Source organism: Triticum dicoccoides, chromosome 6B (genome assembly GCF_002162155.2).
Source record: "Triticum dicoccoides isolate Atlit2015 ecotype Zavitan chromosome 6B, WEW_v2.0, whole genome shotgun sequence".
Classification (NCBI taxonomy): domain Eukaryota; kingdom Viridiplantae; phylum Streptophyta; class Magnoliopsida; order Poales; family Poaceae; genus Triticum; species Triticum dicoccoides.
Window position 1 is genome coordinate 486,813,588 of NC_041391.1, and position 19,807 is coordinate 486,833,394.

Genomic DNA, 19,807 nt, shown 5'->3' on the forward strand with positions numbered 1-19,807 from the left:
TAGCTAAGTTACTATAACTATCTCTCTCCTCATTAATTCACTGCCACATAAGCAAATTTGCTGAGTTGAACTTGATGTTACTGCTGAAGTTACTCCCACTGTGGCTAGTCTTATGTTACCCCCACTATGGTCGGCCTAATTCACCTAAGGCGCGAGTACGTCTTGATGGCTGGGTGAGACCGAGGCATGACTACGTCAAGCTTAATGTAGATGCGGGCTTCGATGCTGATACCCTCGAAGCCTCGGTTGGAGCGGTCATCCGAGATCATAATGGCAAGTTTATAGCGGCTGCAAATGAAAAACTAAATATCTGTTATGATGCATTCACGGCAGAAGCCATTGCAGTAAGATTTGGTATGAGTTTGGCAGGTATAGCGGGCTGCAACAGGATCGAAGTGAACTGAGATAATTTGGAGGTAATAGCCGGGCTCAAGGAGGGCTATTCATCTTCAATAGCCAGTGCCATCTTCGATGACTGCTATTCACTGCTGTAGAGAGAATAATCATGTAGCCCATGAATTAGCTAGGCTTGCTAAGTTCTCCCCTCCTCAGGTATGGTTGGATCCCCCCGGGAAGTCTTACCGTTGGTTGTTTCTAATGCTACTATTGTAGCAACTTAATAAAGAGGAGGTTTATGTGTCAAAAAAATAGAACTACTTAAAATAAATAAAATCATTCACAAAAAACATAAAAATATAATCCAATTCAAAGATCTCAACATAAGAAATATATCAGAAACACATGTCCATCAGGTTATTAGTTGAAAAAAATGTTGAGTCGATTCAAAATGTTAGAGTGAATTGCAAAAAACCACCACATTTGAAGTTCTCCTCTGGAATTGCCACCACATTTCTTGAGCGTCCCAAAAATCTACCTCTTTTCTTGTTAATTTTCGCAATAAACACTGATGACCGATCTGAGACAAATTAATCTGATTTCTGACATATCGGGCCCGCTAGTCAGGTCCATGTGGCACTATATGGTCAATATAGACGACATTGACTGTTAACTTGAAGGAGGGCCCACCTGTCGGGCCCTATCCACCCCTCGTCCACCTTCTCTCCTCCCCTGCCGCACCCCTCCTGCCAGCATGCACCCGCCGCCATGGGTTGCCACTGCCACTCCTTGCTGTCGGGGCATACTCTGCTGCTGCTTCTCGCCGGAGACATGCTCCAGCATGGGCCTGAGGCCACCGACCACCTACGCTGCTTCGTGGGCTGTTGAGACGGCACCACCGCCCCTTTGAGCAGCTCGACCCGAGCTGCTCCGCAGCCGCGCCATGGCTACCACCCGAGCGCCTGCTCCACGCTGCCGCCCGTGTCATGCTCATGGTCGTCCATGGACGCGACTCCCGCCACCACCATCTAGAACCAGGGCGACGAGAGATACGCGGACGCCGCTGCGTCCAGCCACTGGAACGACCCAGGCGCACGACGACAGCTCCGACGCCACGAAGATTGCCGACTCTCGGTGCGGCGAGGAGGAAAAGGTGGTGGCGTTAACGACGGTCCGACTCGTCATTAGGGATCATGGTGGCGAGCTCGCCGTCGCCGTCCTCCTCGTGCATAGTCACCAGGAACTACGCCTTCACCCTCATATGTGGTGGTGCCGAACGAGGATCAATAGGGCGGTGCAGGTGGTGGTCAAGTCCGCTGGAGCGCCGGGTACGGTGAGTAGGTCCTCGTCGACGTGCTCCTGGTGCCATGGCCTGCTGCTCTGACGGTGCAATGCACCTGCACACAAGGTGCTTGTGGAAATGCCACAAACTAGTGGTCCCCATGTCTAATTTGACGGTCAACAAACGGTGTTGACCGTTTTGTGCCATGTCAGCGGTTACATGCGGGCCCTAGCTGTCAGAAATCGTATTAATTTGGCCTAAATCGGTCATCAGTGTTTATTGAGAAAATTAACAAAAAAGTGGTAGATTTTTGGGGTGCTCAAGAAATGTGGTGGCAATTCCAGATAAGAACTTCAAATGTGGTGGTTTTTTGCAATTCACTCCAAAATGTTACATATGAGAATCCAACGGCAATCCTGTCCCTCACATAGCATTATTCATCTTCTACTCCACTGACCCTCTTCTTCCTTCACCTCCACCCTGGTTCACCTCTAGCAATCTCCTCTCCGAAACTCGTCGGCAGGCACGCCTCACTACCGTTCGCCGAGGTTTCCCCGTCCCAAGCTAAGGCCCCGCACCCACACATGTCCAACCCTCGGACTCGCCTTCGTCTGCGACGCCGTGGGCAGGCCTGTCGTTGTCGGCTCCCACTCTCTCTCATTGATGCTTGCTGTGGCGCCCTTGATCCCGGGCTCGGGGTTTGGCCTCTCTCGTGCGGAATTAACCGGAGTAATTTCTAATTCAGTTGTCTGAGAATTAGCAAAACCCTAGAAAAATAGTTTGTAATTTGACCGCTGAGAAGGGTGGCGTGGAGGTCTCTAGACATTTGGAAGTTAGAATACACAATTGCATCATCTGTCCTAAAACCATCACGTTCCAGATTTATTGGTTCGGCAACGCCTTTAGACATTCATTAGCCAAGCCGGCCTTACAGTTCCATACTTCCATTTCCATTTCTAGTTAGCCTATCACCGTACCACGACACCACGCTACCGAAACGTACTACGTGGCCCCTACAGCTCGCGCGCGTCAAATCACCCAGTAGTTTCACACTTCCCGCCCCCTTTGGCACTTGTGTTTTTACTACAGCTCACTGAAACACGGAGAAAAGAGGGAGAAAATTATCTCTCCTCGCACCCCCGATCGGCCGGCCGCCTATAAGTAGCAGAATCCACCTTAGCTTTCTCCACGCAGCTGGACTTGCATTTGCACGCACAACTCCAAACCGAACAAGACCTCAGCTCTCTGTCTCCCTCTCCTTCTCTCGACCGCCGACCTCTGCTCTGCTCTAATCGATCGACCATGGACTTCGGCGGCGACATGGACGACTTCTCGCTCCAGTACATCCACGAGCAGCTGCGGCTCCAGCTGCTCGGCGCCGACCCCTGCGGCCTCCTGCCCCTCCCCGTGGCGGACGACTTCGCCGCGCAGCCGGACTTCATGCCCGCCGAGTTCCTGCCGCAGCCGCTGCCCGCCTTCGTCGACCTGACGGCGAGCGACTACGCGGACGCGGCGGCGTACCGCACGGCGGAGCCGGTGATGATACGGTTCGGCGGCGAGGCGTCCCCCGTGTCGGACCCCGCCCGGAGGCCGTCGCTTACGATCTCGCTGCCCCCGGCCTCGCACGGCTGGGCGCAGGCGCCGGTGCCGGCGGCAGAGGCCGCCGCGGCCGTGGACGCGAACGACTTCCGGAAGTACCGTGGCGTGCGCCAGCGGCCATGGGGCAAGTTCGCGGCGGAGATCCGTGACCCCAACAAGCGTGGCTCGCGCGTGTGGCTCGGCACCTACGACACCTCCATCGAGGCCGCGCGCGCGTACGACCGCGCCGCCTTCCGCATGCGCGGCGCCAAGGCCATTCTCAACTTCCCCAACGAGGTCGGCTCACGCGGCGCCACCGACTTCGTCGCCCCGCCGCCGCCGCCGCCGTCGCAAACCGCGCGCGCGGCGCCGACGTCCCATAACAAGCGGAAGCGGCAAGAGGCGGCCGAGCCATGCGCCGAGGTGGCCCGAAACACCACCAAATACTGCAAGGCCGATGCGTCCGCGTCGCCAGCGTCGTCGCTCACCTCAACGCCGACCTCGACGGTGACGTCCTGCACCACCACCCCATCCTCGTCGGATGCCGGCGGCAACTACGAGATGTTCCCGCTGGCGTCACCGACTAGCTGGACGTGGGATCAGCTGCTGGCCGAAGGGATGTTCGGCGGCCTGTCGCCGCGCCAGCAGCTGGGCAGCTTCCCGGAGGTCACCGTGAACTGAGACTGGCGGAACTACTGGGCCGCCGGTCGATCGACGCCGGAAACTGTAGAGCCTGTGAAAAGAGTAAGCTAAGCATGGTGATTACTTAGGTGTAAATTAAGCTGCCAATAATTAGTGGCTCCTAGTTCTCGACGGCCTACGCTTTGGACTCATCTTGGAGCTTGGCCTGGAGCTGTGCACTGTGTACAGGATTACAGGAGTGAGGAGGATAGAATATTTAGCGCATGTAAGTCACGGGTGATGAGCGTAAGCATCGACGACATAGGTAGATGTTGATATATACGTACACTGCATAGATATGTATGTAAATTACGTGAAGATCAAAGTGTGGGTGCTTGTTTATGTAAGTATATTTGGAAGGAAATTGGAATTAGATCGATCGATCTGTCGGTCGATATCTATGGAATTGTGTTTGCCTTTTGGTGCCATAAATTCGATTAGGACTTCATGTGTAGCTACATAGGGTGCACACCACAAGGATCAAGATCAGCCTATAAACCTAAGCCGTAGCGTCGTTAGATACATGCTCTAAATGCAGTACTTTTCCCGCTTTAGAATATCTTCTCAGAAGTTCGGTTCCACACATGGCTCATTGTCCAGAACAGAGTGTGGACGGCGGATAGATTAGCCCGTAGGTGCTGGCTAAATTGCGGTCTTTATCAGTTATGTAAAAGAGAACCGGAATATACAGCGCACCTCATTTATGATCAAAGCTTTGGTTTGGACTGCAATCACAGATGAACAACTGGTCCGACCTTGCATCAGTTGCTAAGTGGTGGGACGATGGTGTCGGGCTGTCCGGCACAAACAGAAAGGCGTACAATTCTCTCAAGATGCTCGTCTGCTTGGCAATCTGTAGTGAAAGGAATGCAAGAATCTTTCAAAACGAGGCCTGCTTGCCACCCACATCTGGGCAATTTTATACCGGAAGAGTGATTCCTATTCTTTTTTGGCCTATGTGGTTAACCTACAGACTATATTCTTCTCTTCTAAATTAATGAGATAAGGCAAATCTTTTGCCTCCGTTTTAAAAGAAATTATCTGTTCAGAGGTATCATGGTGCCCTCGTCGAATGGGTAGTATCAAGCGGCGTCCCAGAAGGCACAAGTCAAGGATCATTCGCGTGAATCCATTGCAATGTGCGTTATGTCAGTTTAAAATTCACTCTATTTTACTATACCTATCATTTTCCCATCGTGCACATATGCTCGAAACCAATGTGATTACCGGATTTAAAATAGAGTTAGTGAGGAATGAAGCCCTGTCAAATGAGACGCTAAAACTTGGGTGACCTCTTGCGAGGCTGGTAAGTGTGAATTATAGATCTGAAATCTCGTAAACTGCAACACAGTTGTTTTTAAAATGGTATGGAAACACGTCACAAAGTCACAGCTTATACATTTGTAAAGTGTTCTTTTTAAGGCCGGTCTTCACCCAGAAAAATAACAAGCGCATGTGTTTGCTTGAGCTGATAGCCTAGCACTGTTTGGATTAGCCGCGCCGTCGCTACTCATGCATGCATCTCAACTTGTCAACTGCTGTCAGTAGTACGTTAAGTCGTCGTTGAGTGATCTCGTCAGAACAGAATCAGGAGGAGGCTTACAAATTGGAGGGTTTACTGCCACGCGGCAGCCCCTCCACTCCGCAATTGGAATCTAATCTAGAAGACTGGAACTAATCTCGCGGAAGTACGACGTTGTTAATTAGGAGTACTACGTCAGGATCTTTCCAACGACTATATACTGGATACGGACCACTGGTTAAGAAAAGATGCATGAAGGTTCTACGTACTTAGAGTGAACGTTTACCTCCGTGATTTCATCAATCATTCATCGATGCATGCATCAGAGAATGGATCGCATGCATGGAGGTACTTCGGATAGAAGGAAAAGTAAACATTGGACGACCGCCGCTCTGCCTAATACGGAGTGCTAGCAGTGGGAGCATGGATCAAGACTGATTCAACAGTCAGGGTTGAAAATTGAAAATAACAATCAAAGTAGCTAGGAGATGCTACTTTTGTTGGTACTCCCTCTGTTCCGAATTACTTGTCGCACATATAAATATATCTAGATGTATTTTAGTTTTAGATACATCCATTTCAACGACAAGTAATTTGGAACGGAGAGAGTAGCTCTCAACGGTTCTAAGGAATATGTATACGTAACTTTCGAATTAATGAAGCTAGTCGATCAGGTCGTTAACATGGAGTTAGGCATCTACTACCGATAGATCTTCGAAAAAGATAACACCCACATGTGTGGCATATCTGCATTTCGTCCACACGCTTTGATCTTCATTTGTTATGTTTTGCACGAATCTTGAAGGAAACTGTTGAAATTTCAGTATCACGTAAGCATAGCGTGTTGTGTGGGCGTTAGAGCGCTCGCCCACACGACCCGCAGCGCACGGTTGCCAGCTGCGCCGTGTGGGTGAGCTAGTTCCCGCCCACATAGTCACCACCCAGCCCATGTGCGTGCGGGCGAACTGCTCTTCGCTCACACAACGCTCGTACTGTGATAGATGCCAATTGCAGTTGCGCGTATGTGACAACTAGATAAACACATATGACAACTATGATTCGTTGATTGATGATAACTACAGTTGCGCGTACGTGAAACACACATGGCAACTATGATTAACCATATATGACAACTATGGTTGGATCACACGTGGCAACTAGGTAAACACATATGGCAACTATTGTTTGACCATATGTGGCAAATGGTTAATCACACACGACAACTATGGTTTGATTACACATGACAACTAGCATAAATTAGACATGTCAACTGTACTTAACCAATAGCATGTGTTCCTGCTACCTGGAAAACAAGCACTAGGAGACGGTACGATTTTTTTAGGATAGACTAGAGGATATTCGAATCAATGGGTGTACGAATGTGAACATGAAGACTACTCTGCATATACACCACATTGTTGTGGGGATGGATGGCGAAGCGGGCGAAGCGGAGGGCGATGTGGGGGGCGACTCGGAGGGCGTCTCCAATGGCTTGCTGACGGCGAGGACCGGATCTTCGCCACCGCCCTTCCATCTCTCCTCGGCGCCTGAGATCCAACGGATTCCTCCTAGTACCTCGGTGGCGGCGCCGTCGGGCGGAACGGAGGAGAAGGGAGGATCGACTGAAGCCCAAGGCGACGAGATCGGTCGAAATGAATGCAGTCTGGTTCAATGGCGGGCGAAGTTTTCTGAGGGGATCAACTACAACAGCTGGATCGAAGGACGCCTTCGTTTCTCTCCACGTTCGAGATGGATGGCGCTCCTAGATCTGGACAACGACGTCCTCGCTGGCGACTATCTTCCGGACGACGGGAAGATTGAGGTTGGTTCCAGATTCACGCTCGATTTATATGATGTAGTTGTTTGTGAGTGCATGCAGGTGGATGTTCAAATGGGATCACCGGAGGTGATCGAGCTGGCGGAGCCGATGGTTCATGTGAAACCGGGAGGGAGGTTTTGGGCGCTCATTGACAGTGACGACGAGGACCAGGCCGAGGGTGGATCAACCACGCAGGATGCTGCGGTGAAAATCGCCTCGCCGAGTGCTAGTTCGTCCACAGCGATTACGCCCGTTCAGCGCATCCCTCCAATTCAAAAATCGAAGCCGGGCTTGAAGCCATGGTGCGGTCCAATCCCGAAGATCATGAGGAAAACGGTAACTTTGTCTGATTTCATTCCGGATGATTGGACCCTAGTGACCAGGAAGAAGAACAAGGGGCGGCGGCCTCCGGCGCCGCCGAGGCCGGAGCCGGCGACCGGCCGTTCGTCCGTGATTCGGGCGGATCGGATCACGCGTTTGATGTCCTTGCTGGGTGCTGACGGGCTCGACATTGTGGGCCACGATACGGGCCCATCGACAGCAGCAAAGATTGATGTTTTTCAGTCCGTGGACTGTGGGCCGGGATTAGCGGGGCTGGAAGCCCAGGCAAAACCGGTAGAGGCCTTCGTGCATGTGATTGCGTCGGATCGCGAGCTGCCACATGCACGATCGTCTCCCTGTCGAGGCGTTATTCTAGCTAGGGTTCGCCGCCGCGGTCGGGTGGGATTTCCTTCGTCAGTTCGGGACCGAGTCAGGCGAGGCTCTCGGCAACCCGATCTTGCGGAAACAACAGCTAGCGGCGCGATGCCGCCAAAACTTCCGCCGCCGGCGGCGAAATATGTCGCTACCCCAGGAGCGTCGGCTGGGGCAGCGGAGCTGCCGGCGCCGGTCTTGGCTAGGGCGGCGCCTGGTGCGAGGCCGCCCAGAGGTGCGGTTACGCCAGCCCCCAGGGGACCTGCGCCGCCTCCGATACGGGCGCCGACCCAGACGGCGGCTGGGGGGGAACCGCGCTTATGCCTAGGGCGCCAGCTCCACCGCGAGGACCGATACCTCCGCCTACTGCCGGTCCGCGGCCACCACCGGTGCCGGTTCCCAGGGCCGAGGTGACAACAACGCAGAGACCATGGCCGAGGCAAATGGCGACAGCTCCGGGCTCTGGTGCTCAAAACTCCACTCGCAACGGCTCAAGCGCGTCAGCGGGAGATGATCGAAACCCACCGTGCGGTCAGTGGGGCGACGACGGATACGATGCTTATGGTGCTGGGTTGCACAGGGGCTCTTCCTCAACCGGTGCAGGCCGGGGATATGCTCGGGTGGACAAGGGACAGAGTAACAATGGTTTCCAAGGACCGACCGGGAACTTTGTCGAGGGAGCTCCCGGTCCCAACCGTGCTTTTCGCGGGCGCTTCCGTGGAGGTCGGGGCGGTAACCGCAGGTTTAATCAGACTCGGTATGCTAGGACGGCTACAGTGACGGAGGTCGCGGAGGGTGCATCAGAGTTACCCCAGGTGGCAGTGGAGACGGTGCAGGCTTTGGCTTCAGTCTCGCTGCCTGAGCCTATGCAGACTGAGGATACTGTTTCCGAGCACGGTTCTGACAAGGTCGAGAGTGACAAATTGTCTAAGTGGGCGGCTAAGAAGAAAAAACTCACTTGTTTCCGGTGTGGGGAACCGGGGCACTTTTTGGTCCAGTGTACGGCGGAGCTTTGTGATCTTTGCCGGAAGCCTAATCACACAGCGGCTGACTGTCCTCTGATGTTGGGGCCAAAACCTTCCGTCCAGATATACGGGGTGTGTTGCTCCGAGTTGATGTTTTTTGAATCTCCGTCTGCGGAACCTTCCGCGCCCATAGTGGAAACCTCCTTCCCCGGTGTTGTGAAGGTGGTCCACGGGCCTTTGACCGAAGCACAGATTATTCAGCAGTTGAGAGAGCTAGCTCCGGGTAATTTTCAGTGGTCATTACTTAAGCTCTCTGATAATTTGTATAAAGTGGACTTCCCTTCTAAGGAGGATCAGGTGAGGATTCTCAAGTTTGGTATGAGCAGGGTCACAGGCACTAGCTTTGTGCTGGCGTTCGATGAGTGGAAAAAGAAAGAACCACAGGGCACACCTTTAACTCAGATTTGGGTTCGTTTCTTTGGTGCCCCGTCTGCTCCTTTGGACAGCTTTCTGGTGACATGGAGTCTGGGGTCGCTGATAGGTAAGACCGAGCAGGTGGATATGCAGTTCACTCGGGCTCATGGGGTCGCACGGCTACTAGTTAGTGTCGCCAATATTCAGTTCTTGCCAGACGTGGTGCCTTGGACTTACGCAGGCGTTCTGTATCAGTTGGACGTGCACTATGAGGATCCTGATCTTTTCAATGAGTTTGAGGATGACAATCCCATGGACACTTCTGAGGGAGGTGGGGGTTCAGGTACCAGGGATGACAATGCTAAGAGTAATGAGGATAAGGCTTTGGGACCGTCGGGGCAGTTGGAGAATGCCGACTCCACTCCTGTTGGGCCGTCCTCCACGGTACCAACTACCACGCTTCAGCTGGGTTCTCTTGGGGCCTTCTCGGCGCCGCCGAGATTGTCGAGTGTTAGGGCTGGTCCTCCGAGTCCAAGACTTAGATTATGTGTGGGGAGGTCGGTCGACCACACTGATGAGGTGGGGCAGCAGGCCCCGTCGTCTGTCCCTCGCTCGCCTTCGGCCATGGCGATCGTGGCGGAGCCGGTCGCTGCGGGACGAGCGGACTTGCAGGAGGCTAGACCTTCTGGGTCCTTGATGTGGCTGGAGACTGGGGGCGGCGCGGCCCCACTGGAGAGGTCCCCGGATGGCAGGGAAACGGGTGCGCAGGAGGCCGCCCTTTCTCCTGCGGTGGCACTGGAAGGCAGCCTGGTGGGTGCGCTTCCTGCGGAACCGGCAGCGCCTTTTTCTTTGGGCACGAGCATCGGCGAGGTGGATACTTCGTCATCTCGGGTGGCTGCTCCGGCGGCTCCGGTGATGGTCTTAGCGGCTGGGGGACGGGCAGGAGGCTCTTCCCCTAGCGCTACTTCGCGCGAGGAGGTCCGCGAGTTGGAGGATTCAGCATCTCTGGTGGCTGCTCCGGTGGCCTCGGTGATGGCCACTGCGGCTGTGGGACGGGCAGGAGGCTCTTCCCCTACCGCTACTTCGCGCGACGAGGTCATCGCGTTCGGTGGGATCCCGGACCCGGTCTCTGTAGGGAGACGGGTCAGCGGGAGACTACAGGAGCACTCCGATGTTGATGACATGCAGCTGAGGTGCGCGTTGAGAGCGGCCAAGCTGCGGGACGTCGAGACTACAACTGGTATGTCAGTTAATAAGTCTAATTCTATTATGCATTTTACCAATGAAGAGATTGTTCATAATGCAAACCAAATAGGAGTGTCTCTTGGTAACGATGATCTAGAGATCTCTAAATCGGTTAATGAGATGCTAGACTTGGAAGCTGAACGTGCGTTAGAATTGATTCGTAACATAGCTGCAGTAAAACCGATGAATGAGTCGGAGATTGACAAGCTAGGGGTTAGGGTTCTTGATAGCTTGTGTGCTGATCTTGATCCTGCGGTCCAGGTGACGGAGGAGGAGGATGAGTATACCTCTCCGGTAACCACAAACCTAGAGGTGGTGCCTGTGGCCGTAGAGCCTCTTTCCGAGCGTGTTGAATCTATTGATGGTGGGGTTAAGCCTAAGAGGACCTGGAAACGTAAGGTTTATCCGGTGTCGGCTGTGCGTAGAAGTGCTAGGATCTGTACCTCCAAAAAATTTCATGATGAATTATGAAAGGCATTTTTTGGAACAGCAGTGGTCTTAAAGACTTGGCTAAAAGACGTTTTCTAGCAGAAGCTTCTATTGAACATCACTTAGACTTTATTGCTTTGTCCGAAACTGGACGAGGTAATTTTTCAGCACAGTTTCTTAGCACCTTAGCAGGGGGGTAGACTTTGATTGGCATTGTCTCCCACCTCGAGGAAGATCCGGTGGGGTTCTACTCGGGGTTAAGTGCGATACGTTGGAGGTTCGGAGTGTAGTGATGGGTGAATTTGCGGTTAAGTTTAGGGTAAGAACGAAAGCTGATGGTTTTGATTGGGCTTTGGTGGCAGTCTATGGGGCTACGCAACCCAAACTTAAACCAGATTTCCTGGCAGACTTAGTCCGAGTTTGCGGGAATGAGCAACTACCTGTCTTAGTGGGAGGTGACTTTAACATTATTCGAAGAAAGGAAGAAAAGAATAATGACAACTTTGACGGCAGATGGTCCTTTATGTTCAATACTATCATAGAGAGCTTGGACCTCAGAGAGATAGAGCTTTCGGGTAGGAAATTCACTTGGGCAAACTCATTACCGGTTCCGACGTTTGAGAAGTTGGACCGTGTTCTGGCAAGTGTTGAGTGGGAACAGAAGTTTCCTCTGGTAACGGTGCAGGCGTTGACACGAGGTATCTCGGATCACACACCGCTATTAGTGGACTCAGGGGCCCCAACTCATTTGGGTAATAAGAATATTTTCTCTTTCGAGCTTGCTTGGTTTGAAAGAGAAGGATTTATCGATCTGTTGGCTAGAGAGTGGGCTAAAGACTCGGGGGGAAGGTCACCCATGGAGCGGTGGCAATGCAAGATTCGTCATCTGCGAAGGTTCCTTCGTGGATGGGCTAAGCATACGAACGGAATTTATAAGGCGGAGAAGGAAAGGCTCCTTATGATGATTCACACCCTAGAGTTAAAAGCTGAAACCTCTCTTTTAGATACCAGAGAGTTGGAGTCTAAATTGGAGGCCGAGCTAAGGCTGAAAGAGCTTCTCCGTGAGGAGGAATTGAAGTGGGCTCTCAGAGCTAAGGTTCGCAAGGTTGTCCAAGGTGAGGATAATACCCAATTCTTTCATATGATTGCTAACGGAAAGCATCGTAAGAAGAGAATTTTTCAATTAGAACAAGATGAAGGAACGATAGTTGGTCAGGAAAACCTGAAAGTTTACATTACCAACTACTATAAGCAGTTATTTGGACCTCCGGAACGGAGTTTTGTGTCTTTGGATGAGTCAAGAGTTGAGGATGTTCCCCAACTTCAGACGGAAGAGAATGAGATTTTGACTGCCCCTTTCACGGAGAAGGAGGTGTATGAGGCCATTGCACAAATGAATAATAATAAAGCGCCAGGACCAGATGGGTTTCCGGCGGAGTTCTACAAAAAGTGCTGGCATTTCATTAAACATGACCTGTTGCTCATGTTTCATGAATTGTTTAATGGTCAGCTTCATTTATTCAAGCTTAATTTTGGAACAATAACTCTTCTTCCTAAGAAGACAGAGGCTATTCACATTGAGCAGTTCAGACCCATTTGTTTGCTTAATGTAAGTTTCAAAATTTTCACTAAGGTTGGGACGAACCGACTCACGCAGATAGCGCATACGGTGGTGCAACCGTCCCAGACTGCTTTCATGCCGGATAGAAATATCCTTGAAGGGGTGGTCGTCTTGCATGAAACGCTCCACGAAATTCACTCAAAAAAACTTGATGGGGTGGTTTTTAAAGTGGATTTCGAAAAAGCATACGATAAAGTCAAATGGCCTTTCCTTCATCAGGCGTTGCGTATGAAAGGATTCGACAAGGCATGGCACGACCAAATTGATTCCTTTACGCAAAAAGGGAGTGTAGGGATTAAAGTGAATGACGATATAGGTCACTATTTCCAGACACATAAAGGCCTAAGACAGGGGGATCCAATGTCACCGATCTTATTTAACATAGTAGCTGATATGCTATCTATTTTAATAGGCCGGGCCAAGGAGGCGGGCAGGTTTCGGGCTTGGTTCCGCACCTAGTTGATGGAGGTATATCCATTTTGCAGTATGCTGATGATACGATCATCTTTATGGAGCATGACTTGGTGAAAGCTAGGAATATGAAGCTTGTGCTGTGCTTATTTGAACAATTGTCTGGACTCAAGATTAACTTCCACAAGAGAGAATTGTTTTGCTTTGGAAGAGCTACTGAGGACCAGGTGGCGTATAAGCAATTGTTCGGATGCGAGTTGGGTTCACTACCGTTTACTTACTTGGGCATTCCCATTCATCATCGTAAGCTTACGAACAAGGAGTGGAAGTGTATTGAGGATCGTTTTGAAAAGAAACTAAGCTGTTGGAAAGGGAAGCTCATGTCATATGGAGGTCGATTAATTTTGATTAATTCGGTTCTCACAAGTATGCCTATGTTTCTTCTATCCTTCTTTGAGATCCCGGTGGGGGTTAGGAAGAGATTAGACTTTTATCGATCCCGGTTTTTTTGGCAAAACGATGAGTTGAAACATAAGTATAGGCTTGCCAAATGGGACATCATCTGTAGGCCCAAGGACCAAGGCGGTCTAGGCATTGAAAATCTAGAGATCAAGAATAGATGTCTCCTTAGCAAGTGGCTTTTTAAACTTTCATCCGAGACAGAGGCTACTTGGGCACAAATTCTGCGTAATAAGTATCTTCAGTCAAAAACTTTAGCTCAGGTGACGGTGCGCCCAACTGATTCACCGTTTTGGAAAGGGTTGATGAGAGTCAATCCCCTCTTCTTTAACAGGATAAAAATCTTAGTTGGTGATGGAGCTACTACGAGGTTCTGGGAGGATACGTGGCTAGGAGAAACACCTCTGGCACGTCAATATCCCACACTGTATAACATTGTTCAACGTCGAGAAGTATACGTTGCAAATGTCTTACAGTCAACGCCTCTCAATATTAGCTTCCGGAGGACACTAGTGGGTGAACGATGGGAGGCATGGCTTCATCTTGTACGACGGTTGATGGATGTCCAACTGTCTCAGGATCCAGATAGGTTGTTTTGGAAATTGACAAAGGACGGTAGGTTCTCGGTTAAATCCATGTATCTGGATGTCATTAATACTAGTGTCATTCCTTGCTCCAGACATGTCTGGAAAGTTAAGGTACCTTTGCGAATTAAAGTGTTTATGTGGTTTGTGCATAAAAAAGTAATTTTGACAAAGGATAATCTGGCAAAACGCAATTGGGTGGGTTCTGCTAGATGTAGTTTCTGCGATTGTAATGAAACTATCAGACACCTCTTTCTGGATTGTCCACTGGCTAAGCTTCTTTGGCGTTCGATTCATATTGCCTTCAATATTATTCCACCTACTTCTATCAATATGTTGTTTGGAACATGGCTTGATGGGGTAGACTTGGTTTTAGCAAGACTCATTTGTGTTGGCGCGTGTGCCTTGTTATGGGCAGTATGGAACTGCAGAAATGATTTGGTTTTTAACAGAGCAACGAACTTTCATTTTTTGCAGGTTATCTTCAGGGCCACAGCGTTGACCCGTATGTGGTCGCCACTCACTCCGATGGAGGACAGGGGGCATTTGGCTACTGCGTCTACCCGATGGGAGATGGTAGCTCGGGTTATTTTCAACCGGTTTGGATGGCGGTCATGTAATAGGATAGGCATGTAGTGCTCCTATTTTTTGCCAGCCGGTTGTGGCTTTATGTTTACGCTCGTCTGAGCGGCTTGTCGTCTTTTTTACTTTAAACCTGCTGAAGACTTTGTGACACTCTCTATTTTAATATTATGAGCCGTATACATCTTATTGATGCAGAGGCTGGGGTTGCACCCCTTTTCAAAAAAAAACTGTACTTAACCAAAAGAAAGAGAGAGAGAGAGAGAGTTGACATGCTTGTACAACTACATTTGCCATCCCCGGGGTAACTAAAGTGTCATCACGGGGGTAACTAACATAGCTGCGCCAGGACGTGTGGGCATATTTACTTCGTGCGACATGCGCAGGTGGGGATGAGTAGTACTTGTTGAGCGTGTGGCACGAAATAGTTGCGCCCACACATGTAGGCAGTTCTAATGTTCGCTCACACATGACCCGTGTGGGTTGCCTCCTGATTATGCCACACAGGACGTGTGAGCGGATTTCTAATATTCCACACATGTGATAGATATCGGCGTCCTAGATCTTTGATCATTTCTATAGTTCTTTTCTTGAACATAAATCAAAGTGGCTTTCAGAGTTCTAAATAAATTTCCATTTCTTTTTTTGGAAGACTCGATTCCCACACATCATACATACTCTCATATTAAAGTTGCTGGTTAGTGTATCTGCGTGCATGCGAGCATCTGCGAGTTGTATTGTGTTGAAAAGTAATGTCGGTTGGTAGATAATGCCGGGTTGGTTCAAGTTGTTCTTCAAAAGGAGGATCCAGCATATCGCAACATAAGTTCAAGTGAACTACACGTACATCAGTACATGGGGCAAGGAAGAAGAGATAAGAAAAGCAGCATGTCCCGACAACACACAACTTCGAGGAACAAGGAGGGAAAACAAGACACAACATAATCAAAGAGCACCGCACCTAAAATCAAACAACATCGACCAGCCGAGACTAAACCACAACACTGCACCGTCGACGCAACCGAAAGGCTCTGCACATTCTAGACTGCACAATGATGCGACACCAACTGTGTTACGAGGCACATTCGAAGGGTCACGTGAGACCAAGACGCTACACGACACATGGGTGCCACCAGCATAGTCGAAGGGCACCACCAAATAAACCAAACCACAACACTGAACCATCGACGCAGTCGAAAGGTGTAGCACAACTAAGACGGCACAACGCCGCGACACCACCTGTGTCGGGGTACATTCGAAAGGTTACACGAAGCCGAGACAGATGCCACGGCACATGTGTGCCACCACGTAGCGGCCGGGTACCGCCTAGCAGAGACGCACCAAGGAGCACTCGATGACGATGTTAGATGGGAAGCGTTCCCACTCTCCGTAGAGAGCCGCGTGGGGTTATATTGATCGAGGCAGGAATTGCCCCTGCCATGGCTTACAAGAAGCTACCGGTCTCTTGGGATTCGGTTTGTTACAAAGGAGATAGAAGGAGCTATGGGAGAGGAAGAGATAGAGTTAGTTTGAGATTACAAAAGGAATATATCTCTAAGTCTAACACCCTCCCTTAATCTCAACTATCCTACATTAAGATTCTTCTTGAATTCCTCAAAGAGCTTGACTGGGAAAGCTTTAGTGAATCCATCTGCAACTTGGTCTCTGGAAGGAATGAATCGTATGTCTAATTTCTTTTCTGCAACCCTTTCTCTTACAAAGTGAAAATCGTATGTCTAATTTGTTTTCTGCAACCATTTCTCTTACAAAGTGAAAATCAATCTCTATATGCTTGGTTCTGCTATGAAACACTGGATTTGCAGAAAGATACATGGCTCCTAAGTTATCACGCCACAAACATGACACACGATGCTGCTTGATTCCCAACTCATTGAGCAATGATTCAACCCAAATGATTTTAGCAGTAGCATTAGCTAGTGACTTGTATTCAGCTTCAGTGCTTGACCTGGACACTGTGGCTTGTTTTCTAGCACTCCAAGAAATGAGATTAGAGTCAAAGAAAATTGCGAAACCTCCGATTAACTTTCTATCATCACTGCATCCTGCCCAGTCAGCATTAGAGAAATCACTAACAAGAGATGAGTTGGAGCGTCTGAATTGAAGACCTAAACTCACAATGTGCTTTATATACCGTACAATTCTTTTAACAGCTGTCCAGTGTATAGTAGTAGGTGCATGAAGATACTGACAAACCTTCTTAACAGCAAAGGATATATCTGGTCTTGTCAGTGTCAGATACTGCAAAGCTCCTACTGCACTTCTGTATCTTGTGCTCTCTTCTTCCTTAAGTGGTTCTCCTTCAAAAGCTGAAAGTTTTTCTGAAGAAGACAATGGTGTGGGTGAGGGCTTACAGTCCTTCATTCCCATACGAGCTAGAAGTTCAGTGGCATATTTTTCCTGACTCAGTACTAAGCCATCTTGAATCTTCTTAACCTCAATACCTAGAAAGAAGTGTAGATCACCAAGATCCTTCAAAGCAAACTCTGAACTCAAATCACTCAGAAGAGCATTAGTAGCACTTTGTGAAGAGCTTGCAACTATGATATCATCAACATATATCAACACAAATATAGTTGTATCTGCTTTGTTATAAATAAACAGCTATGTGTCAGCCTTGGATGCAACAAACCCAAAATACTTTAATTGAGAGCTCAACCTTGAATACCATGCCCTTGGTGCTTGTTTCAAACCATAAAGTGCCTTGTCAAGCTTACACACATAATGAGGTGTTTTCTTACTTTCATACCCAGGTGGTTGTCTCATGTAAACCTTCTCTTCCAGAACACCATGCAAAAACATGTTCTGAACATCTAGCTGTCTCAAGCTCCATCCCCTGGACACAGCAATGGCTATCACAAGTCTAATAGTTGCAACTTTAACAACAAGACTAAAGGTGTCTTCATAGTCTAAACCATAACATTGTTTAAAGCCTTTTGCAACTAAGCGTGCTTTATACCTGTCAATCGTGTCATCTGCCTTCTTCTTGATTCTATAGACCCACTTACAGTCAATAATATTTTTACCTCGTTTTTCAGGTACAAGATGCCAAGTCTTATTCCTCATGAGAGATGAGTACTCCTCATTCATTGCATTTTCCCATCTTAGATCCCCTAATGCATCTGCTAACTTTGCCGGTTCTCTTGTGATACAAGCATACCATACGTTATAGTGCCGTCAGTTCTAACTTTTGGATTTTGTATACCTTTCTGAAGCCGAGTCATGACACGTGAAACTATGGCTGGTTGGGGCTAATTTCGTCGGCGTGGCACAGGAGTTGACGCAGTAGGGTTAGCTGCAGCAGATCCTGGAGACGCCTCAGATCCGCTTTCCACAACGAATCCTGATCCAAGCCGTGTGGCCTGTGATGTGGCTGATCCACCAGAAGCAGTAGCCGCAGAGGATCTTGCGCTGCTAGCCTGCACATGCGCGTGGGTCAGGGATCCTGAGGCTGACCCGGATCCGCCTGTCGCTGTCGACGCATCAGGTCCGCGTGCGAGACACGGTGCAGGACGCGGCATCCCGTCTTGATGCGGTGACGTGGCGCCCTCCAACTAGCATTGCGGGCTTCTGCCTGGCGCGAGATCCGGCGCGAATATGCATGCCCGATCCGAGGCGACCTGACGCACGGGAGTTCCAGGTGACGGCAGATCTGCTTCGTGCTCCGCGCCTGCTCCGTCTTCTTCCGACACATGCAATATAAGATCATTTTCTTCAAAATTTTGATCATTTTCTCCATTGATTTCTGCACCGATTTCTCACGCATGATCCTGCATACAAATAGGCACAGTTCCACTAGTAGGATCGTCAGTTGGGTCAGTACAATTGTCGCCCCCATGATTAATATTTTGGATATGTGGTGGAAGAAGAAGTATTTCTTTCTTGAGGAGTGCTCCAGCATTAGGAGAAGAGATTCAAAAGGGTAGACGGATTCATCAAACACAACATCTCGAGAGATATAAACCCTACCAGTGGACACATCAACACATTTGACTCCCTTGTGAATTGGACTATACCCAGGAAACACACATTTCTTTGAACGGAATGCAAGCTTACGTGTATTATATGGACGAAGGTTGGGCCAACAAGAACAACCAAATACACGAAGTGTTCTGTAGTTAAGAGTGATGCCAAAAAGACGTGTGATGGGAGTCTCAAATTTGATGACCTTACTAGGAAGTAGATTAATGAGATATGTAGCAGTCAAGAATGCCTCATCCTAGAACTTTAGTGGCATGCACTACTGGAATCAGCTTCTTTGCCGTCTGCCATGGCGGACGGCAAAGGCATACAAGGCAGACGACAAAGACCTTTGTCGTCCATCAGCTGACGGCAATAGGTCCGACTAAATAGGCTACGACAAAGGCTTCTTTGCCGCCAGCTGGTGGACGAAAAAGATGAAATGATCTTTGTCGTCAGCTGGCTGACGGCAAAGGTCCTGGACGGCACATGTGACAACGTCTGGCCGTTAGGGGGCTAACGGTGAGCTTTGCCGTCAGCTGGCGGATGATGTCTACTACACAACCTTCTTCTTGTAGACGTTGTTGGGCCTGCAAGTGCATATGTTTGTAGGACAGTAGCAAATTTCCCTCAAGTTGATGACCTAAAGTTTATCAATCCGTAGGAGGCGTAGCATGAAGATGGTCTCTCTCAAGCAACCCTGCAACCAAATAACAAAGAGTCTTTTGTGTCCCCAAAGCACCCAATACAATGGTAAATTGTATAGGTGCACTAGTTCGGCGAAGAGATGGTGATACAAGTGCAAAATAGATAGTAGATAAAGGTTTTTGTAATCTGAAATTATAAAAACAGCAAGGTAACAAGTGGTAAAAGTGAGCGTAAACGGTATTGCAATGATAGGAAACAAGGCCTAGGGTTCATACTTTCACTAGTGCAAGTTCTCTCAACAATAATAACATAGATAGATCATATAACAATCCCTCAACATGCAACAAAGAGTCACTCCAAAGACACTAATAGCAGAGAACAAACGAAGAGATTATGGTAGCGTACGAAACCACCTCAAAGTTATTCTTTCGGATCAATCTATTCAAGAGTTCGTACTAGAATAACACCTTAAGACACAAATCAACCAAAACCCTAATGTCACTTAGATACTCCATTATCACCTCAAGTATCCGTGGGCATGATTATACGATATGCATCAC

At 49.3% G+C, this 19,807-nt stretch overlaps 1 protein-coding gene across 1 annotated transcript; it reads left to right on the forward strand.

Moving 5' to 3' along the window:
* The first annotated feature begins 2,823 nt into the window (after positions 1-2,823).
* Positions 2,824-4,290, forward strand: LOC119324774 (ethylene-responsive transcription factor 5-like). The gene has a single exon (XM_037598549.1). The coding sequence runs from the start codon at positions 2,921-2,923 to the stop codon at positions 3,875-3,877; it is 957 nt and encodes a 318-aa protein (XP_037454446.1). The 5' UTR covers positions 2,824-2,920; the 3' UTR covers positions 3,878-4,290.
* Positions 4,291-19,807: the final 15,517 nt, after the last annotated feature.

Bases quoted from the DNA above. Each gene is read 5' to 3' on its own strand.
- LOC119324774 (XM_037598549.1), top strand. From the start codon at position 2,921: ATGGACTTCGGCGGCGACATGGACGACTTCTCGCTCCAGTACATCCAC.